This window comes from Cucurbita pepo, chromosome LG05 (genome assembly GCF_002806865.2).
Source record: "Cucurbita pepo subsp. pepo cultivar mu-cu-16 chromosome LG05, ASM280686v2, whole genome shotgun sequence".
NCBI lineage: Eukaryota > Viridiplantae > Streptophyta > Magnoliopsida > Cucurbitales > Cucurbitaceae > Cucurbita > Cucurbita pepo.
The window spans coordinates 9494320-9515017 of record NC_036642.1 but is presented as its reverse complement, the minus strand read 5'-3'; the positions used below and the strand labels follow the sequence as shown (position 1 = coordinate 9515017).

At 40.9% G+C, this 20698-nt stretch overlaps 4 protein-coding genes across 5 annotated transcripts; 1 reads left to right on the top strand and 3 right to left on the bottom strand.

Annotated features, from left to right (window-relative positions):
- The first annotated feature begins 90 nt into the window (after positions 1–90).
- Positions 91–2003, top strand: LOC111794638 (cytokinin riboside 5'-monophosphate phosphoribohydrolase LOG5-like). Its single transcript, XM_023676722.1, has 8 exons — positions 91–123; positions 185–472; positions 595–692; positions 856–886; positions 1011–1110; positions 1199–1269; positions 1349–1492; positions 1610–2003. Exons 2-8 carry the CDS (start codon positions 359–361, stop codon positions 1745–1747), a joined length of 696 nt encoding a protein of 231 aa, XP_023532490.1. The 5' UTR covers positions 91–123; positions 185–358; the 3' UTR covers positions 1748–2003.
- A 904-nt stretch (positions 2004–2907) lies between these two features.
- LOC111795141 lies at positions 2908–4398 on the bottom strand. The gene is made up of 2 exons (XM_023677400.1): positions 4000–4398; positions 2908–3417 (listed from the first exon to the last, which is right to left on the bottom strand). The coding sequence occupies exons 1-2, from the start codon at positions 4396–4398 to the stop codon at positions 2908–2910; spliced, it is 909 nt and encodes a 302-aa protein (XP_023533168.1).
- A 4505-nt stretch (positions 4399–8903) lies between these two features.
- On the bottom strand, positions 8904–13635 carry LOC111795899 (probable serine/threonine-protein kinase At4g35230). Of its 2 annotated transcripts, none has more exons than XM_023678529.1 (9): positions 13164–13635; positions 12932–13067; positions 11317–11450; positions 11189–11240; positions 10925–11010; positions 10107–10295; positions 9752–9952; positions 9539–9652; positions 8904–9424 (listed from the first exon to the last, which is right to left on the bottom strand). In XM_023678529.1, exons 1-9 carry the CDS (start codon positions 13494–13496, stop codon positions 9188–9190), a joined length of 1482 nt encoding a protein of 493 aa, XP_023534297.1. In that variant the 5' UTR covers positions 13497–13635; the 3' UTR covers positions 8904–9187. The 2 variants fall into 2 exon arrangements, with proteins under 2 accessions (XP_023534297.1, XP_023534296.1); XM_023678528.1 differs by having other exon boundaries at positions 11135–11240; positions 13164–13634.
- A 2253-nt stretch (positions 13636–15888) lies between these two features.
- LOC111795195 (nitrate regulatory gene2 protein-like) lies at positions 15889–20426 on the bottom strand. Its single transcript, XM_023677478.1, has 4 exons — positions 18676–20426; positions 18407–18573; positions 17178–17401; positions 15889–17095 (listed from the first exon to the last, which is right to left on the bottom strand). The coding sequence occupies exons 1-4, from the start codon at positions 19985–19987 to the stop codon at positions 16393–16395; spliced, it is 2406 nt and encodes an 801-aa protein (XP_023533246.1). The 5' UTR covers positions 19988–20426; the 3' UTR covers positions 15889–16392.
- Between the last annotated feature and the right edge of the window lie 272 nt (positions 20427–20698).

Sequence of the window (20698 nt, the reverse complement as noted above, 5' to 3'; positions counted from 1 at the left end):
ATTAGGATACCTCATTTCGTATCACTTTGTTTTCCTATTTGTTGAAATAGAATGTAGTTGAAAAAGTAACAGGGAAGGACAATTGTTGCAGCATTTGTTTATATCACAAACCTACATTGCATGGTAGACTCTTTACCTTTTCCCCTCTTTTTTTCTCCTTTAACTCGTTTAACTCTTCTTTCAGAGACTACACGGACTTTTTGGACATAATGTGGCGTTAATATAAAGCGGCTATTCCCTAACATCCGAGTGGCCTATAGCAGAGTGAAATCGAAACTTTCCCCTGTATGTACATGTTCGGATATCCACATGTAAAACTGATCACGTAGCTCCTCTTGGCAGAAACCAGAGCAGTGAAATGGAAGGGAAGGTAGTAAAGTCCAGGTTCAAAAGGGTTTGCGTGTTTTGTGGGAGCAGCACAGGAAAGAGAGGCTGCTATAGAGATGCAGCCATTGATTTAGCTCAGGAGCTGGTATTTCTTTGAATATCTCTCTCTTTTATCCATTTTCAAAAGCTTCTTGATGTTTTTCTCTTCCCCTCTCTCTCTTCCATTCTTTATATGCATATATATTACACTGTATTTTCTCTGTGAAGATTTCAAGAAGGTTGGAGCTTGTTTATGGAGGTGGGAGTATTGGGCTAATGGGTCTGGTTTCACAAGCTGTTCATTGTGGTGGAGGGAGAGTCATGGGGTAAGTGATCCAAAGCACTTTTGTGAGATCCCACGTCGGTTGGGGAGAAGAACGAAGCATTCTTTATAAGGGTGTGGAAACCTCTCCCAAGCAACGCGTTTTAAACTTCTATTATGTACATGTTTGAGGTTTCAAAGCATGCTTTGGTTTTGTTCATTTGCAGGATCATTCCTAGGACACTAATGAACAAAGAGGTGAGAAGCATATCAATACCGTAATTTGTTGAATTTTGTTTTGGCTTAATCAAAGTTGTAGCTAAAACTTAACTTGATTCTTCCTCTCTAAAAAAACGATCATTTCCTGGGGGGAAAACTACAGATAACTGGTGAAACAGTAGGAGAGGTAAGACCAGTAGACAACATGCACCAAAGGAAGGCAGAAATGGCCCGCCATTCAGATTGCTTTATTGCCCTACCAGGTTCCATCAACCCCTTTAACCTTTCCTATTCAGAAACACAATTCCACAATTCTTCTTTTTTTTTTATCCTTATTGCACTGATTTTCAGGTGGGTATGGAACTATGGAAGAACTTTTAGAAGTAATCACTTGGGCTCAACTAGGCATCCATGACAAACCAGTAAATTCAAAAAAACAGATTACCACAAGTTTCATTTCGATCTCCCCTTAAAGTTCCTTCAGCAAATTCTCATTCTCAGGTTGGCTTGCTGAATGTAGACGGCTACTACAACTACCTCCTCACTTTCATCGACCAAGCAGTGGAAGATGGATTCATAAAACCATCACAACGCAACATCATAGTGTCCGCACACAACGCCAAGGACCTGGTTCAGAAACTAGAGGTCAGTGATTCAGTCAGACATTTCGTCGAACAGTTGGTGGGCATATTTTAAAATTCCACAATTTGAAGCAGATTAAAGATTATATTCGACTCATGATTATAATGTTGGTTTGTTTAGGAGTACGTGCCTGTACACGACGAAGTGATAGCCAAATCGAGATGGGAAATTGAGCAGCCACCACAACAACAACAGCATCAGCAGCAAAAACAAGTGGGGTTCGAACCCAAAACTTTCCATGCTCAAATCACCCTGTAAAGTGGAAACTTGAAAACAAAAAGGAGAAAAAGATTCCGTGAATGAAATTGAAAGCAGGTGTTTTTTTTGAGGTGAATTTGGGTCATCACCGACCGTTCTATAATTGGGTGGGACATTCTCTTTTTGTTTGTAAGCTTATGAGAATTAAGGGGAAAAAATCGAGTACTAGTAGAAATTCTTGTATTTGAAGCCTAAAATTTGGTTATCCAAAATTTGTATTAATCTTACTCCATCCCTACTGTTTGGATTATATATTTGGATTATATATTAGAAAGCTCTCCGTAGCAGACGCGTTTCGCGGTGGGCTTGGACTTGGACTTGGACTGTTGCAAACAGTATCAGGCATGTCAATGAGGACATTGGGTCCACACAAGGAGGGTGGACTATAAGATCTCACAAGGACGCTCATCACGCGGTTGAGTGACACAATCGCACTTTTGAAGGCAGCGGACTAGCGATTGTGCGGCACTCACTTTCCAACGACAAGTGAGCTAAGCCAATTTGTTCTTGCGTCGCCTACCGCCAAGCGACGTATGATCGAGCCTCTAGCCTCGGTTTTAAAAGAAGGTTTTAGAAAACAAGGTGAGAGAGATTTTAGAAAGAGACGTTATATAAGCAAGCAAAAGAGAGATAACAACGGCTTAGCATATATAACCTTGGGTAGGGAGAAGTTGACAACTAGTCATACCCCCTATAGTACATTCTGAGGCATTTCATGTCTGGCAGACCTAGACATGATATTTTTGAAGCGTCATACGCCCTAAAACTACAAAAGTAAAAACACTAGAATGAAAAGACATGACAAGGGTTATGGCTTGTCATGAGCATGCGGCCATGAGCAACACGCCCGGGACGAGCATGACCGTGACATTGAGCCCCTGGATTGAAATGGGGAAGACTTTACTATTCCCATTTCACTCCGTCGACATTTTTTCGCTCGTTAGACCTATCAATCGGCTAAAATATTATATATTCGATTAAGGTGCTAAAGATTAGAATACTGATCTCGAAACGTAAAAGACATCATCAACGAGAGAGGGACCGTCCATTGCTTTCGGGAGCAAACATATTAACATATTTGCCATTGTATTCATCTACAAACCTTCCATATATGGCTTCAAAAATACACACATCAATGGAATACATCAACTAACTTCCTTCTAGTTATTGATAATATTCAAAAGTAAAACCCTATTTCCTATCAATCTCCTAAACAAACCCTCCAACCCTCCTTCCAAATCTTGAACACATGCCTCCAACTTCCCTAGCTGATCCCCCATACTCTCGATGCCATCGCGCACGGCGACGACGTTATCAAACGGTAATCTACTAGCCACCATGTCAACCGCTGCATCCACGGTGGCAAACTCGTTCTCTTCTCCTTCTTCAACCCCTTCTCTCAACGACCCTTTTTTCGAGCGCATTAGCTTCGAAACGAGCGCCCAACCGTTACTCTTCGCCTTCCCTTTCTTCCCCAAAACATAGCACATGAGGGCTTCGACAACGTTCACACTTGTAGCTTCTACGTCGAATAATAGAGCGATTAAGGCCATCGTTTCAGTGTCTTTAATGGAAATTGAGCTTGATTTCGTCCCGTATGTCTTTATGCTAGCTAAAGACTTTTGAATTGCTCTGATCACTACTTTTCTTGAGATTAAATATTTCTCCACCTGTGAATCAAAAGATTGGAATAAAAATCAATCAATTATGTTTGTTTTATCGAGATTGTTGAAAAGAAATTCCACACGGGCTAATTTAGAAAATGATCTTGAGTTTATAAGTAAATAATACAACTCCATCGGTACGAGATTTTTTGGGAAAACAAAAAACAAAGCCACGAGAGCTTATACTCAAAATGGACAATTTCATACCATTGTGGAGAGTCCTAATTCCGGACATGTTTTCAATAATTTTTCACTTTTTTAAGGAAAAGTTTGAATCTTTAAATCTGTTACACGAACACAACTCTCGACAATAGTACGATATTGTCCACTTTGAGCATAAGTTCTCATGGCTTTGCTTTGGGCTCCCCGAAATCATTTCCTAAATTAGCCGACGTGGGACTTTCATCATCCAACAAAATCTATCGGTAGAAAATGTTGGATTGTTGGGAGGGAGTTCGATGTGGCTAATTAAAAGAATGGTCATGGATTTATAAGTACAAAGCCACCCGAGCTCATGTTCAAAGTGGATAATATCATACGATTGTGGAGGTTCGTGGTTTCTAACGGAAAATAGATAGCAAAACAAACCTGATTGGCAACGGCATTCCCACAGGACCCAGAAAAGGAAGATCTTCTCCTAACCAAGGACTGCAGCTCCCTAACGCACTCTTTAGTATGAATAACGCCATCCTTAGCAGCGCTACACAAATCAAGCAGCCTTAGCGAGCCATCAAAGATCTCATCGACCCATTTCTCCCGGCGCTGTGCTGCAAAGGCGTCCATGGTTCGGCGTAGCAGCAGCAGCTTGTTGACGCACTCTTGCAAGTCTTGCAGCCCGGCGAGCTTCTTGACCATGGCTGGCGCTGTCCATGGGGCGGAGTCTAGCGCCTTCAGCCGACAGAGGTGCTCGTCGCACTCTGTGACAAGTGGGTGCGGCCGTGTCGGAAGGCTGTTGGAACGGGCGTGACAGTTGGAGGAGCCTCCCATTTGAACAACAAAAACAGAGGTTTTGGGAAAAAATTTGAATCTTTTTCTTTTTTGCGTTGGTGTGTGTGGAAGGGTTTTTATTTAGGAGACAAACGGAATCTGATCCATTTGAATATATATATATATATATATATATATATATATATACATATATTTGTTCGGTTAGGGTAAATTATACCATAGTCGTGCACATGAGTTGAGTTGGAAAAATATTTTGGACCAATCCGAGGGGTGGTGACCGTGGGCACCCTGAAAAAAGAATTCCCAATCCGATGTAACCCTCTATTCTCGAGTTAGATTGAATTGGATTGTCATATTTTTTTTTTTATCATTATTTAATTTTTTTTTAATATTCACGAGTTACCTTGGCTAATATTTGTTACTGTCAAATATTTTTAATCTCCATAATAATTTTAAAATTAGGGTAAGGTTGGGTTGCGTTGAAATCTTATTTTCGGGTTGCTTTGGTTTGGTTGACCTAACTAACAAAATGTCAACCAGGGAATTGGTCCGAAGTTTCGATTTTTCGAAAATTCAACCTAACTCGAACTAGAAAAAATCTAACTCAACCCAACTTTTATGGTTTGGATCGGGTAGTTAGTGATCGAGTAACTCAACCGAGCAAATTAGTGATGATAGTTATAACTATATTGCGCAGTAATATAATTGGATATCATTTGTTGGAAGCTAAACTCAATACGACACTGTTACTTACTTGCTATATCTTCAATTTTCAGAACATCACTTAATATAGAATCATTCCAAACAAAACACGATTAATTTTGGAGTTCATAGAGCCACCGAACAAAAAGATGCACTTTGGTAGTATAAATATTCTCTTCAAAATCAGTCTCATTCAGATGTGGTCTGTGTTCATTAATGTATTGTTCCTTACGAATAGACATCTATCCCTAATAGATCTGTGACTTTTCGAACTTTTTCATTAAGATTAGGTCGAGAAAAATCGAAACTTTCACACGTTTTTGTATAATTTAGTATTAATTACGAAATGGGTTAGTAAGGAGACAACTAGAATCTGATCAATTTGTAAAAAAGTAATGAAAAAGAAGAAGAAGAACATGGATTAATGAGGCTTAAACGTGATTAAGATTGAGATTTGGATCCAAGAACACAAATTTCAGCAATGTTCATGGAGTGTCTCCTGCCCACCCACGTCTCCAACTAATAACCCTAACCTTAATTTAGTATTAAAACCCTTTCTTAAAGACATCAATATCGATGTTTGGTGTTTCCATTTTGTCTTGTTCTTATCATATCGAAGTCTGAGATTATGAGCAGCTGAAGCTGAGCTGTGAGTGTACAGACAAGATTGTTGCTTTCCACAACCACACGTGTGTTGCAACATCATATGTCAACGAGTCATTGTTTTTGTTTTTGTGTAAACACTCTCTCTCTCTCTCTCTCTCTCTCTCTCTCTCTCTCTCTCTCTCTCTCTCGAGATTAATGACTCGAACCGTTCGTGAAACGATCTTGTGTCATCAACTAAAATGTTAGATGTTCGAGTTTTGACGCTCACATGTTATTAAACCGTTGACTTCTTTCAACTATCGTAAGTATAACCTCACTCGATCGAAGGTTCGAATTTCTACTTCAATTCACGTTAAAACTCATTGTAATATTTGTAACAGCTCAAGCTTACCGTTAGTATATATGGTTCTTTTTGGACTTTTCCTTTCGGGCTTCCCCTCAAAGTTTTTAAAACACGTCTACTAGGGAAAGGTTTTCACACCTACGTAAGAAATGTTTCGTTCTCTTTTCCAATCGATATGGAATCTCACATCCACCCCTCTTAGGGGCATGCGTCCTCGCTAGCACACCACCCGGTATCTGGCTCTGGTACCATTTGTTACGTATTGTCGTCAGCCTTACGGTTTTAAAACACGTCTACTAGGGAGAGGTTTCCACACCCATATAAGGAATGATTCGTTTCTTTCTCCAACCGATATGGGACCTCACAGAACTGGTAGAGTGATTCGACATATGCTCATTAAACCTCCGTAATATCAACAACTTAACAAATCGAGTCTTATATCGGTCACATAGAACACTATACACTTTGAAACTGTTCAAGAAATTACCACAAAATCAACTTTCACACATCAACTACTACGTCAAATACAAAAAATCATATATGGGAAAGCCAACAGAAAGATTCAATCGTGACTTCGTAAACCTAGCTAGCAGCCGCTCAACTGTTCGAGCGTTTTTCTTTTTCCTATTAATAAAGTGGGGTGGTTGGATTCTGATTCAACAAGGATAGAATATCTGGTCGAAGGTCTAGTACACAGTTAGGTAACATGCATTTTTGTTTAGGCTTCCGAACAAGAACGAGAGACAGACGAGACTAAATAGAATCAAATAGGGTTAATAATTAATTGAACAATCTTCGTGTTTGTAATTAATTAATAGATAAGTTTGATGGTTATGATATGTGTGTCCAGCCAACCAGGGTGCATACAACTCAGCAAAGCAAAGCTTGTTATCTTAAAAAACAACAAATTTGATAACATTAATGTATACAGCTATGTCGTGGTGTTCTGTTGGGTCAATCCCATGTTGTATATTAAATACACGAGCGATGATGATGAGAGGTATTGATCTTGAGGCCTCAGACCAAGATACAAACAAATCCCATAATAAATTATAGTAAATTATGTCATTAAAAATGTGTTATTTGTGGTGTAAGTGATGAACTTATGTGCATTAATTATGGCATGTGGATCTATGAGTACCATTCACACTAGACAAAGCATGTGATTAGAGTACGACATGGAGTGACCTTAGTACTAAGTTAAGAGGTTATTAATTTTCTATTAAGAATAACCCTTGGTTCGATTGTTTGGTCACTGATCTTAAGAAATGTTTAAATGGAGTATCGAGCGATTAAATTAATAAGAAATGACTGTTCGACAATGTACTTTCGTAACCGTTGCGTACACGATTGAAAATGTCCACCCTTGTGTCCAACACAAGTGTGTATTATTCGCCCAACGCGTCAGAAGTACTTATTCGCCCAATGAAAAGTACTCCCCATAAATTCGTCCCCTTTAGGGTATAGATATGTATACAGCCTCCCTCTGGATCAAAACTCACAGAGTGTTGCGCTTTCTGCGTGTTTTACTCTATTTCCTTGGCCTTTAAGAAAGGATACTATGTATGGGCACCCTTATTACAACTCCCGACCTCTGAGACTTAGGTCCAAGTCGGACACAATCCACTGTGTGCTCTTTCCCCAGAGTTAGTGGTTATGCGAGGGGATGAAAGCCCCACACGTAATTGTGTGGAATCGGCTAGGCGAGTGGGGAAATAAAGCATATTATCTCTTTCTTTGAGTGTTTTCTTAAATAAATCAAAAATGGCTTTTTCTTAAAGGAATTTTGGCAAAGGGGGTTTTGCTGTGTAATTAGCATTGCATATTACCCCAAAAACATCCTCCTTAGCTCTATCAAGTTTTTGCCCAGAAAGACTATTACACACAAAACATCTTACCCTTAATCTGAGAAAAGAAAGAGGCTATCCGTATGGGGTTGGTATAGGTGTAGAGATGTCCACGAGGCAAGGTGGGAACAGGAGAGCCTATCTCATTCTCGCCACCTATTTCATTCCCTGTCCCCACGAAATTCCCCATATAGACTGACGACTGGTTGCATCGAGTTGATCCAATTTTTTGTTCCCTCTGCTGAAAAATCGAACAAAACTGAACCGATTCAATTTTTTTCTTAAAAAAAAAAAAAAACCCAACTCAACCACTATAGTTCCGGTTAGGTTGGTTGGGTTGATGAGGTTTTCGGATTCAAAATAGACCGCCACCATACTACAAGAACCTATTTGATCTAAAGAATTGGACACCATTTTAATGTGGTCGAGATTGAAGATGCAAGTTCTCTCAACTTTACCAACGTCCAACCTAATTAATATGATCTTTTACTTTATAACAGTCTAAGTTCACCGCTAGTAGATATTATCCGCTTTGTCTCGTTATTATCGATGTTAGCCTCACGATTTTAAAATGTGTTTATAGGGAGAGATTTCCACACCCTTATAAGAAATGTTCCGTTCCCCTCTTCAACCAAAATGGGATCCCAAAATCCACTTCCTTTGGGGGCCAGCATCCTCACTAGCACACCGCCCAGTGTCTAGCTCTAGTACCATTTGTAACAACCTGAGTCCACTGTTAACAGATATTATCCGTTTTGGCTCGTTACGTATAGTCGTTAGCCTCACGATTCTAAAACACGTCTACTAGGGAAAGGTCTCTTCATCCTTATAAGGAATGTTTCGTTCCCCTCTCCAACCAATATAGGATCTCAAAATCCACCTCCCTTAGGGGCCAGCGTCCTCACTAGCACACCACCCGGTGTCTGGCTCTAGTACCATTTGTAACAACCTAAGCCCACCGTTAACAGATATTATCCGTTTTGACTCATTACGTATAGTCATCAGACTCACGGTTTTAAAAAAAATGCTTTGTTCGACATAAATTCTAACGGAAATGTTTGAATATTATTCCTTTGTTTGATTGAGATCAGAAAGTTTGGGACTTATCTACACTGTTATGTTTCAAAAGGGGCACTAGCAGACTAACTAGAAGGTCATATTCATAGACATGGTTTAAATTGGTTGAATTTACAAGCCCCCTTCAACTCACATGAACAATCAAGCTATAAGTAAGTAGCAGCCTCAGCAACACTATACAAATTGTGGTAGCCTCAGCAACAAACAACAGCAATATGCTCGTCGAGTTCGTAATCGTCGATCACCGACCACCTCATTGGCTCCTCTCTTCCAACGTAGCTGCTTCGTTCAACATGTCGACGGCATCCTCCTGCATATCCAGCTTTGCAAGAGCAACTGATTGCATGTAGAACGCTGTTGGCCAATCTGGGTGTACGCATTGTGCTTGCATCGCATCACGAAGCGCAGCGTCGGGTTGATCGCATAACAAATAGCATAGGCTTCGTCGGGCAAACACGGTTGGGGAGACCATAGTTCCTACGTTTATGAACTGCAAGAACAGACAAAACTCATGTCACCACGAGTTGTTCGGGTCTAAGTGCAAGATTATTGTCGTCGTATACGATACTCGTGTGCAAAAGAAAGCTCGAAAAAGCTGCGTTACCTGTGAATAGCAATCAATGGCACCTTTAAAGTTCTTGTCCCGGAAGGCGAAATCGCCGCGCTTTCTTGCCTCTAGCATATCTCTGATCTGTTGTGTCCATTCTTGAAAAGATAGCTGAAACAATTGAACGATATGGAACTTATAAAACCTTCCTGCTCGTTCGACTAAGTCGTTTTTATCTTATAAACGAAAGTCGAATACATCGATGTAAACCTCATTAGTTCCTTCGTCGTCTCTGTAGTGCGTCATTACCAAGATTCGATGAATTGCTGTGAGATCCATCCTCGAACAAGCCTCGCCCATCGGCGATAAAGGTCGTTGTGGGGTTATTGGGGCCACTGGAGCCGCTGGGGTCGTTGGGGCCATCGGGGCATCCTCGTACTTCTTTATTCCAAGCATGACATAAGAGGGAACCTACGAACGTGCATGTAGATTGAGCCTACTACATTTGGAATGCAAGGTAACTCGTGGGAATCGAGTCCTAGTTGGCTGGACCATGACTCGAACCTATTTTCTCCAAGATTTTAAAACGCGAGAACACTCGAAGGGAGCAAGCAGAGCTACTTACATCTGGTTTTGTTTGCAAGGGAGCGAGAGTCGAAACAAGATCCTCTGTGTTCGGCCTGTCTCTTGGTTCGTATTGTAAACATTGAGAAGCGAGATTAACGACCACGGTTGCGTCCTCTGTAGAAAATTTTCCTTCCAAATGCGAATCCATTAAGAGAATGATGTTCTTTCCTTGGATCATATCGAGAGCCTGCATTCGCAAACGAACATATCAAATGAACAACAGTTTAATTTTTCTGACATTAAGGCTTTTACATGGCCTTGGAACATGTTAACGTTGACGGGATTCCTAGATATCTAGCGGCACGGTCATGTTTATCTAAAACGTGTTGCCCATGGCCGCTTACCCATTCCAAATCTTTTACCTTGCTCTCATTCAAGCATGTTGGCGTTAAACTCCTAGCCACTTTTGATGTCTACTCCCGTTCAAGGCAATTTGTCTCGTATTGTACCATAGAGGGATATGACTAGTTGACATATCTTCCTACTCGGGTTTTCTCTAACCAACTCCATTTTCTAAAACCGTTTCCCAAAAACGGTGATAGAGGCTATGAATAGGACATTTGTGCCACCGGGAATCCATATTTGAATTGGCTGACTTACTTAAGAGTCACACAATCACTCTCTGAGTCCTAAAGAAGTACGATGTTTGGATCGTAATGCTCGTAAAATAAACAGTTGCATCTGAATGAATGAATTCATAACCTAGGAGATGAGACGAGAGTCACGACTCTCTCTCCTCGTAATAACATCATCAAACGTTCGCTTTCTAACACGAGAACGATTCAAGCATACAATGTTATAAAATTAGGTACTTACATGACTTGGAGGGATGTGCTTGCCACTTAGAAGATCCAAAAGAACAGTACCAAAGCTATAAATAACACTTTCAGGGGTTACCCTTCCTACAATAGATGAATCAAAGTGAAGAACAACACTTCAAACATGGAAATGAAGAACTTTATTGTTGACACACACACAAAAAGAGCTAGATTTCCAACATCAACCAAAAGATGAACATCAAAGTACCATTTTTCAAGTACTCGGGTGGCGTGTAGGCCAGATTTGTACTGTAACTCTTACCGTCCCTGCTGTTTTTCATCAATCCGAAACACGAAAGACGTGGATCGCCGCCCTATAAGAGCGTAACGAGATGAAGATAAACTTTATATCAAAAACTAGTAATAGATACCAATTAGTGAAGACGATACCTCGTCGAAAAGAACTCTATACGCATTCAAGTCGTGGTATAACGCTCGGCCTTTCGTGGTACAATACTCCAAGGCTTCAGCTATATAGAAAGCAACTCTTAACCGCATGGCCCACTCAATGGTTTGATTCTCCCCTGTGGGAAAGAGTTAAGAAAATAGCAAGCTCATTCAATCCTACATAGTCGTATGCACGATTCAACCATAAGCAACAACTGCAACTTAAACAATGATCTCATTGACTCAGAAGAATGTGTGAGATCCAACATCGGTTGGAGAGGAGAATGAAGCATTCTTTATAAGAGTGTGAAAATTTCTTCCTAGTAGACCGTTTTAAAAACCTTGAAGGGAAGCTCGAAAGGGAAAGCCCAAAGGGTGTGAAAATATCTATTAGCGGTGGGTTTGGGCAGTTACAAATGGTATCGAAGTTAGACACCAAGCGATGTGCCAGGGAGGACATTGGGCCGCGAAGGGAGGTGGATTTGTGAGATCCCACATTGATTGGAGAGAGTAACGAGTGCCAACAAGGATGCTAGGCTCCGAAAGAGGTGGATTGTGAGATCTCACATCTGTTGAAGAGAGGAACAAAGCATTGTTTATAAGGGTGTGGAAACTTCCTCCTGGCAGATGTGTTCTAAAAATCCTGAGGGAAAGCCCAAAGAGAACTATATCTGCTAGCGGTGGGTTTTGGCAGTTACAAATGGTATCAGAGCCAGACACTAGGCGATGTGCCAACGAGGGCACTGGGCCCAAAAGGGAGGTGGATATTGGGCAGTGTGCCAACGAGGACGCTGGGCCCCGAAGAGGGGTGGATTTTTGTGAACCCACATCGATTGGAGAGGGGAGCGAGTGCCGGTGAGGACGCTGGGCCCTAAAGGGGGGTGGATTGTGAGATCCCACATCGATTGGAGAGGGGAACGAGTGCCAGTGAGGACGCTAGGCCCTAAAGGGGGGTGGATTGTGAGATCCCACATCAATTGGAGAGAGCAACGAATGCCAACTAGGACATTGAGCCCTAAAAGGGGGTGGATTGTGAGATCCCACATCGATTAGAGAGGGAAACGAGTGCTAGTGAGGACGTTGGGCCCCAAAGGGGGTGGATAGTGAGATCCCACATCGGTTGGAAAGGGAATGAAGCATCCTTCATAAGAGTGTAGAAACCTCTCACTAGCAGACGCATTTCAAAAACTTTGACGGGAAACCCAAAAGAGAGAGTCCAAAAAGGACAACATCTACTAGCAGTGGAAATCAAAATGTGATAGCCTTATGAGGTCAATGCAGATACTCGTAGAACAACGAACTTCCCTATATCTCTACAACGATACGATACACTCCACTTCAAGCCTAAACCAACTAAACGTTGCTCTCGGTTTCACCTCGTGCCTACAAAACCATTTCCACTTCTAGCCAACACAAGGATCATATCCAAATCCCCAATAGTTCCATTCATCTAGAGGTACCAACATGTTCCCTCCCATGTCCCCCAGAAACGAACACAACCAGGAGACAGAGTATCCAAGAACTACAGGGTGGGTATCAGCTCCAACACAACTACATACTAAATATGAGCTTCAACACTTCACAGAAAACCAAATAAAGCAAGAAAAACATAACATACAGTGGAATAAATGCTTAGCAAGAGTATCATTGGGCATGTACTCAGCAACAAGCAGCCTCTCATCACCATCGCAGCAGTACCCTATCAAGTTAGCAAACCTTGGATGCCGTAGCTTCCCAACTCCCGAAGCCTCTTCCTAAAAATTCCACATACCCATTTCACAAAATCAGCAAAAACACAAACAAAACACCAAAACACACCCAAATTCTTCACAGAAGTACCAAAAAAGTACCACAAATTGCTTGGAATCCGGCCAAGCCACCTTCGTAAACTTCTTCACAGCGATCCACTTCTGGTTCTGTAAGCGGCCCTTATACACAATGTTCGGAGCCTTCTCGCCGCTCTCAGACACTATGAAGTTGGGGCTGAAATTGTCGGTAGCCGCCGTAAGGTCCGATAAGGAGAATTCCGAGAAAGTGGAAACCATGTCCATGGGCGCCGTCGGTTCGGGTACAACAGCAGGTGGCGGCGGCGGCTCCACCGCGACATTCGGCGGCACAGTCTGCAAGGTTTGAAGCTTCTCCGGGTGGGTTTCTGTGAGAAAGGTGGATTCACAGCACCCCATAACAATTTTTGCTCAGAACCCTTTTGAAAACTCTGTTCGAGAAGAAGGAAAAGTGAAACAGAGAGGAAATTGGAGAATGGAAAAAAAAGGGGAAAGAGAAGAATATTAGATAGCTGGGGAATCAACTTTTTAAGCTCTAAAAAGAAAAAAGAAATACAATCTGTGTAATAAATAGAAGATTAGTTCTTACGGTTCATTCAATCGAAGAAACTGTTCATAAATATCAGCTGGATTCGATTTGCTTAATTCATTGGTCAATCCCGAAGTGACAGTTTCCTTTTTAGAATTTTTAAATCCACAATCCAATGCATTATCTACCATAATGGCTACTTGCAAATCCCCAAGAACATACAAAAATCATCCTATTTTTATAAGTTTGATATTAAAATTACGTATGTGGTGTCCGAGTAAAAGAGAGGTACATGAATTAATCGATACCATATTTAAATGAGAGCGATTACGAGAATAGGATGGTAAGAAATGCATAAATGAAATGAAATGAAAATTACTACTTATACTAATAAGGTGCATATTCGTTGCTACCTATATGAAACACCCTCTATAAGAGTGTAGAAACTTTTTCCTAAAGAATTGAGGAGAAGTCCGGAAAGTACAAAGAGGACAATATCTGCTAGCGATGGACCTGAATCATTACAAATGGTATCAGTGCCAGACATGGGGCGATGTGCTAGCGAGGAGGTTGTTCTTTGAAGGGGGATGGACACAAGGCAGTGTGCCAATAAGGACGTTGGCCCCGAAGGGGGTTGAATTTGGTGGGATCCTACATCGATTGGAGAAAGAAACAATTGTCAGTGAAGATGCAAGGCCCTGTAAGGGGTGGATTGTGAAGTCCCACATCGGTTGTGGAGGAGAACGAAACACTTTTTATAAGAGTGTGAAAACCTTTCACTAGCAGACGAGTTTTAAAGTTTGGAGGTGAAGGTTGAAAGGGAAAGCCCAAGAACAATATTGGCTAGCAATGGACCTGAGCCGTTACAAACATGTGAGTAAGGACAAAACATATTGGAATGTTACGTTGGGTGAACTCATGTAAATTTTTTCTAAGATACAAGGACAAGACGTGTTGGTCTAATTTTAATATTTTTATTTTTAATATATTTAATTATTTCAATTGGATATGGAAATTTCAAAGAAAAATGGAGGAAAAACCTCAAAGCTTAAGAAATGTTCACACTTACCATTATAATGATATGGAATAATAAATAAATAAATAAATATTGGAAATTATAAAAATAATAAATAAAATAAAATAAAGCATCTTTAGCTTATTCAAACTTAGAATTAGATTCACAGCCAATTAAAATTAAGAATCAAATTTAGAAATATTTTATAAAATAATTATGCCTTATTTATTTTGGATGTTTATTATATAATTTTAATTTTTTAATTGTTTTTGGTGTTATTTAATTTATGAAGATCAAATTCTTTTATTTATTTAATAGACATTTTTTATTTTATTTTGAAACACCATCATTTCATAATTGATTTTAAAATGTGATATAATGATTGTTTTCAAATTCTACCTAATATTTATATTATTTTATACTATAATATTTTTATTTTTAAAATATTACAAGACATTAATTTTCAAAGTAATTGATTATTTTGTTACTAATATTTTTTTTTTGTATAATATTTAAAAGTAATGGGGTAAAAAGACACTTGAATTTTTTATTCTTCTTGTCTTCAATTAATCACTTTTATATTAAATAATTGAAAAATTACGGCGGGAGTAGGCGTTTTTTAGTTAAATTGGGAACGGGTGGAGAAATTTTTTGGCCCAAATCGAAATATCCAGCTAGTTGAATAAGGTTTACAGCTTAATCCAATCTATCGTTCATTTTTTAATTAATTTTAAAAAAATATTATTTATTCACGTTAATACATGTCAGGTTCATTTTTAAGATTGAGTTGAGGTGTGAACTCTATTTTTTAGTTGGTTGATTTTATCAGAGAGATAAGCTTTAACCCTTGAACCCAACTGAATTTTTTGTTTTTAAAAATATTAGACTCGACCCAATCGAAAAAAAATCAAACCCCTCGGTTGTTTGAGCCATATGAACGCACTAGTCGAGACGGAAAAAAAAAATCAATTCATTTTTGTTTTAGCAAAACGCTCGTGATTGCTGATTAAGATATTAAACGTTTTAAATTCTTTTTTTTTATATAATATAAAAAGAAAATTAAAAGAAGAATAATTGGAATTGAGAGTGGATGGAGAAAGAATCCAAAATTAGAGGAATTGAGATTATTATTTTAATATTCAAACACGAGGGGAATATGAGTGTAGTCATATAAGACAAAACCATCATATTATTAATCAAAATCAATTTTTAAATCATTATTATGATTATAAAAAAAAAGTCGAAAATAGTCGGACCTAACCGATGTCAAAATATTACATTTTTACCCCTGAACGGGTCCTTATATTTTGAGATTTTACATTGTTCTTCGTCTAAATTTTGTTTACAAGAACAAGTAATCCATAAACAATATGAACAAGATGTTATAATTCAATCTTGGCTCTACAATGAGCTCGGATTTCGCTCGTATCCTTCATTGTTTATCGTTTGTTCGATCCACAAATCGCAGCACAGCAGATCAGCCCGGTCTCGGCCGGTAGCCATGGCTTTCTTAACCCCCATACCGAGAAACTGAATGGTTATGTTCGGTAAAGTTTGATCAGCAAACGTCTCGAGTTGAGCTTCTATGCGTTATGAGTTGAAGAGGGAGTTGCTTCAGAATGTAACAGGAACTGCCATTACATCGTCCCGAGTAATATGGTCAGGTTCGAGTCGGTATGAACTAGGGGAAGGGATTATCGACTAACTCTTCAACGATGTCGATTTGAATTGCAAGAACCGATCAACCTCCTTCATGATCTTGTCTTGGCACTTTCTTCGGCGCTTCGTATCAAAAGCTCCTCATACGCTTTCATCGAGTCGGATGCAAACCTCTCAAGGGCCTCGAAAATGGATTGCAGACCTGCCTGCAGGTTGCCATTGCTAGTGCCATCGTCTTGCACGTTCCCAGTTACGCGAACCAGTTTCTTGTCTAAAGCCTGTATCTCTTTCTGCAACTTTTGATCGTCCCGGTCGATCTTCTTCACTTTCTTTTCGAGATCCTTGTTCGTTATCATCGTTTGACGCAGTTCTTGCTTATCATGATCCCATATTTGAAGCACGCTCTTAGCGAACACGTGCATCGAATCAACGACCTCTTTCTCGGAGAATCGCTCAAGACCTTGTGACCACTGGTTGCAGATTACAAAGATGGGTGGTGCACCAATCCGGCTAGGTGAGAAAGGAACAATTCCATCAGCTGTTTCTTCAGGCTCATACAGGAGACATTTAAGAAGCCAATTATTCAACGATCTCACAAAATTTTTCTGGGCGCTTATCCAACCCGAGAATCTTGTCGTCCAGCTAATAAGCTCGTGATCGAGCTGCAATGTCACTCGAAGATCGAGATCGCTAGGCTTCCCACCAGACCGAATATGGCCTAAACCACGGGATTCTTTAACCACTTGAAACTGAGCGTGATGGCATTCCAGCATACCTTTCCACATCCTCGTTAACCTGAAATCGATATACATTCCACGTTTAACGGCCAAGAAGACAATGTCGAGCAAACGAACAAACGAGCAAACGAAACACATACCCTTGAATCAGTTCATTCACTTGAGGCCAGAGTTCTTCATCTCTGATCTTACTTATCGTCTCAGAAATCTTGTCAACGACCTGAATTGCAACGTTTAAGCTCGTCGACAAGGTCTTTATGGATGTTTGAGTGGCCTCCACTTTCGTGGCTTCAGCACCTCTCTCGTGTAAACGTTTGAGCTGACGACGCTTCTGCTCGTGGGTCAAACGCATCTTTTCCTCCCTCTACAGAAATGTATAAACATAATTTCTTCAGTTACAATGGTAAGAGAACGACAGACCTTGCAAAACTATCGGTGCCCGAAGCCTAACATGAACTCCGGCCACACTAATGAACAAATTCTAGATACGACATACGAAATGTAAGACTCACTGGCTATATACATAAACGAAAGCATGTCTTTGTCGGACGAAGATAAATCGATAAAGAAAAATGTTATATGCAGGTGGAAGTGGCAATAGAACATCAGTAAGCTTCCTTAAAGAACACACTAAACTACATCAGTGAGATCACAAAGAAATCGACACGAGTTGAATGTTTCACACCCCAAAACAATAAAAGACGGATTCGAGCAGAAAATTCAAACGGAAAACATTCAGAGTACAGAAATTAACTCCTGCATTCAAACATTGAATAAAGATACTGTAACAGTCCAAGCCCACCGCTAGTCGATATGGTCCTCTTTGGACTTTTCCTTTCAGGCTTCCCTTCATGTTTTTTAAAACGCGTCTGCTAGGGAGAGGTTTCCACATCCTTATAAAGAATGTTTCATTCTCCTCCCCGACCGATGTGGGATCTCACAATCCACCCCCTTCAGGGCCCAACGTCCTCACTAGCACTCGTTCACTTCTCCAATCGATGTGGGACCCCCAATCCACCCTCTTCAAGGTCCAACATCCTTGTTGGCACAAACGTGTATGCTAGAGAGAGGTTTCCCCACCCTTATAAGGAATGTTTCGTTCTCCTCCCCAACCAATGTGGGATCTCACCATCCACCCCCCTTCAGGGCCCAGCGTCCTCGTTGGCACTCGTTCACTTCTCCAACCAGTGTGAGCATCCCAATCCACCCCCTTCGGGGCCAGTGTCCTTACTGACACAAACGTGTATGCTAAGGAGAGGTTTTCACACCCTTATAAGGATATGTTTCGTTCTCAAATAAACAGATTCTTATTCCTTAAACAACCCAAACTGCAAGCGTATAGCTTAAACCAACAAAGAAACACACATACCTTCACTTCATGATAAAGCTTCTTCTCCCACATATACAACTTCTTCAAGGTAGAAGACAGATTTCCAGATCTCATCCCCATATCTTCGACAAAAACGATTTCAGCAACGCCGGGCTTAGCGGAGGACTTGGCTCTCCTCCGTGACGCAGGTAGTCGAGCCGAGAACGCTGATAATGATAGAGCCCATCAACATCTTAGACAACACAGCCACACCATAAACAACAATAACTTTCAGCTCAAAACAAAGACAAGAACATGTCTGAACTTACCATGCTTACGCTGATGAGGAAGCTCTCCCATCTCCAACATTTTGGCAATTTCATCGCCAAACTCCGAGGCTTTCTTGAACAAAGCTTCAATTTCTCTCACAGCCTCATAAACATCCCTTGAACCAGCTCCGCCGTTGAATGCTGCAGCAACAGCCGCCGGAGCTCCATTCCCGTCCTCCATAACATTCTTATCAACAAGCCTCACGGCATCACCAACTGCAGCGCTTGGCTTTGTCTGATAAGCCAAGGCGGTTAAGTTCTTGTCCACTTCCTTCATTTGGACATTCACCGTCCCATTCGTTTGCTTTCCACCACCGTCCACGGCCGAATTCTGGCCACCGTGAACCTTCTTCACAACCTCCGGTTGGTAATACCGTACATCTTCCAATTCGGGAATTCCCTCCTCCGCCCTCACTTCCCTCGGATCCCTTCCCGGCGTGTAGGAGCCATAGTAGTTCGCCACCGCTGGAGTCTCAAAGAAGTTAAAGATATCCCAAGCGGAGGTTCTAGGAGGAGAAGGCGGCGGCGGAGGCGGCTTCGATGATGAAGCCGGAGGTAGCATATTCGACATACCCCCATAAGCAGTAGGCGGCGAACCGCCATACCCACCGCCATACCCACCGCCATACCCACCGCCATACCCACCGCCATACCCACCGCCGTACCCACCGCCATTATTGGGATACCCATTATTCGGATAAGGGTTCGAATCCATATTCGAATAAGAATAAGGATAATAGCCAGAGGAAGAAGAAGATTCACCCATATGATAAACCCTCTCCGAACTAACCGCCTGCTGATGCACCACCGACGGCATCGCTTTGTTCTGCATATAATTCATCTGCACATAACCACCACCGCCACCGCCACCCCCGCCGCCGGAAACAAACCCACCACGATTCCCATCACGAAAATCAAAACGATCGTCGTGGGTCTGATGCAAAGGCGAAGAGTGATCGGAAGAGTGAAGCGAACTGGAATCATCATCAGAATCAGAGGGCAAATGGAGGTGAGAATCCGAATTAGAATGAGATAAACGATGAAGAGGCGAATTAGAACCCTCAAGATCAGGGTCGCCCTTCCTCTGAGGAGGAAGCTTTAGCTTAGGCGAAGAAAAGGGCTCAGAATAAACAAAACCCGGTTCAATAAAACTGTGTAACGATTTCCCAACCCCTTGAAGAGAGAGAATATACGCGGCGTGAGCCTCAGCGAACGCTTGGCGAAACCGAATCGCTTCGTCGAGAAAATTGCAACGTTCGCGACAGAGCGACACGACAAGGAGATCGTCGAGCTTGGAAGTGGCGCAACCCATCAAAGAAAAACGCTCGAAAACACAAACAGCGAGAGAAACACAGAAAATTCCACAACCCCAAATGGGATTTCGTGGTTTTTCTTAACGAAAAAACATGATGGGGTAAGAGAATCTGGGGTTCTTAGAGATCTGGGAAGAAGAACAGGAAGAACAAGAAGACGAAGAAGTGGCTGTGCGTGGAGATCCTTATCTGGAAGATGAAATCGAGGTGAAAATCATGAGGGGAAAAACGAAAGGCGACAAAGGGGGATTTGGGTACAGATTAAAGAGTGGGATTAAGAATGGGATTTGGGTTTGATTTTGGAGAAGAAGGAGATTGTTGGAATTGGACTGAAAATCCCCAAAGTTCCCTCGAAATTAAGAATTTGGGAATTGGAATTGGAATTGGGGTATTTGGTTTGACTGGAAGTTGACCGCTCAGCCGCCACTGGTTCCCTGCAACGGACTTTTTCTTAGTATCCGGTCGTTATACGAATATTATAATAATAATAATAATAAAATATATCTCTCAATATTAATTTCGTTATTTTTTTTCTCCTTCCTGTTTTCCTTGCGTTTCGTTTTCAAATTAATTTTTTTTTTCACAAAATAATGAAGTTAATATTTTAATAATACACATAAAACGTTAGTTTTGGATGAAATTTCTTAATAAATATCTTTAAATTTTTAAAAGTATTTCAAAAATACCCGTTAATAATTTTAATTTTTTAT

Bases quoted from the DNA above. Each gene is read 5' to 3' on its own strand.
- LOC111794638 (XM_023676722.1), top strand. From the start codon at position 359: ATGGAAGGGAAGGTAGTAAAGTCCAGGTTCAAAAGGGTTTGCGTGTTT. The intron at 887-1,010 runs GTGAGAAGCATA...GGAAAACTACAG, and splicing joins GGACACTAATGAACAAAGAG to ATAACTGGTGAAACAGTAGG. The intron at 1,493-1,609 runs GTCAGTGATTCA...TGGTTTGTTTAG, and splicing joins ACCTGGTTCAGAAACTAGAG to GAGTACGTGCCTGTACACGA.
- LOC111795141 (XM_023677400.1), bottom strand. From the start codon at position 4,398: ATGGGAGGCTCCTCCAACTGTCACGCCCGTTCCAACAGCCTTCCGACA. The intron at 3,418-3,999 runs GTTTGTTTTGCT...TTTGATTCACAG, and splicing joins GGAATGCCGTTGCCAATCAG to GTGGAGAAATATTTAATCTC.
- LOC111795899 (XM_023678528.1), bottom strand. From the start codon at position 13,496: ATGGGGTGCTGTGAATCCACCTTTCTCACAGAAACCCACCCGGAGAAG. The intron at 11,011-11,134 runs GTACTTTGATGT...CATCTATTGTAG, and splicing joins ACCCGAGTACTTGAAAAATG to GAAGGGTAACCCCTGAAAGT. The intron at 9,425-9,538 runs GTAACGCAGCTT...CTGTTCTTGCAG, and splicing joins CCATTGATTGCTATTCACAG to TTCATAAACGTAGGAACTAT.
- LOC111795195 (XM_023677478.1), bottom strand. From the start codon at position 19,987: ATGGGTTGCGCCACTTCCAAGCTCGACGATCTCCTTGTCGTGTCGCTC. The intron at 18,574-18,675 runs GTAAGTTCAGAC...TATCATTATCAG, and splicing joins TCCTCATCAGCGTAAGCATG to CGTTCTCGGCTCGACTACCT. The intron at 17,402-18,406 runs GTATGTGTGTTT...ACATTTCTGTAG, and splicing joins AGCTTTATCATGAAGTGAAG to AGGGAGGAAAAGATGCGTTT.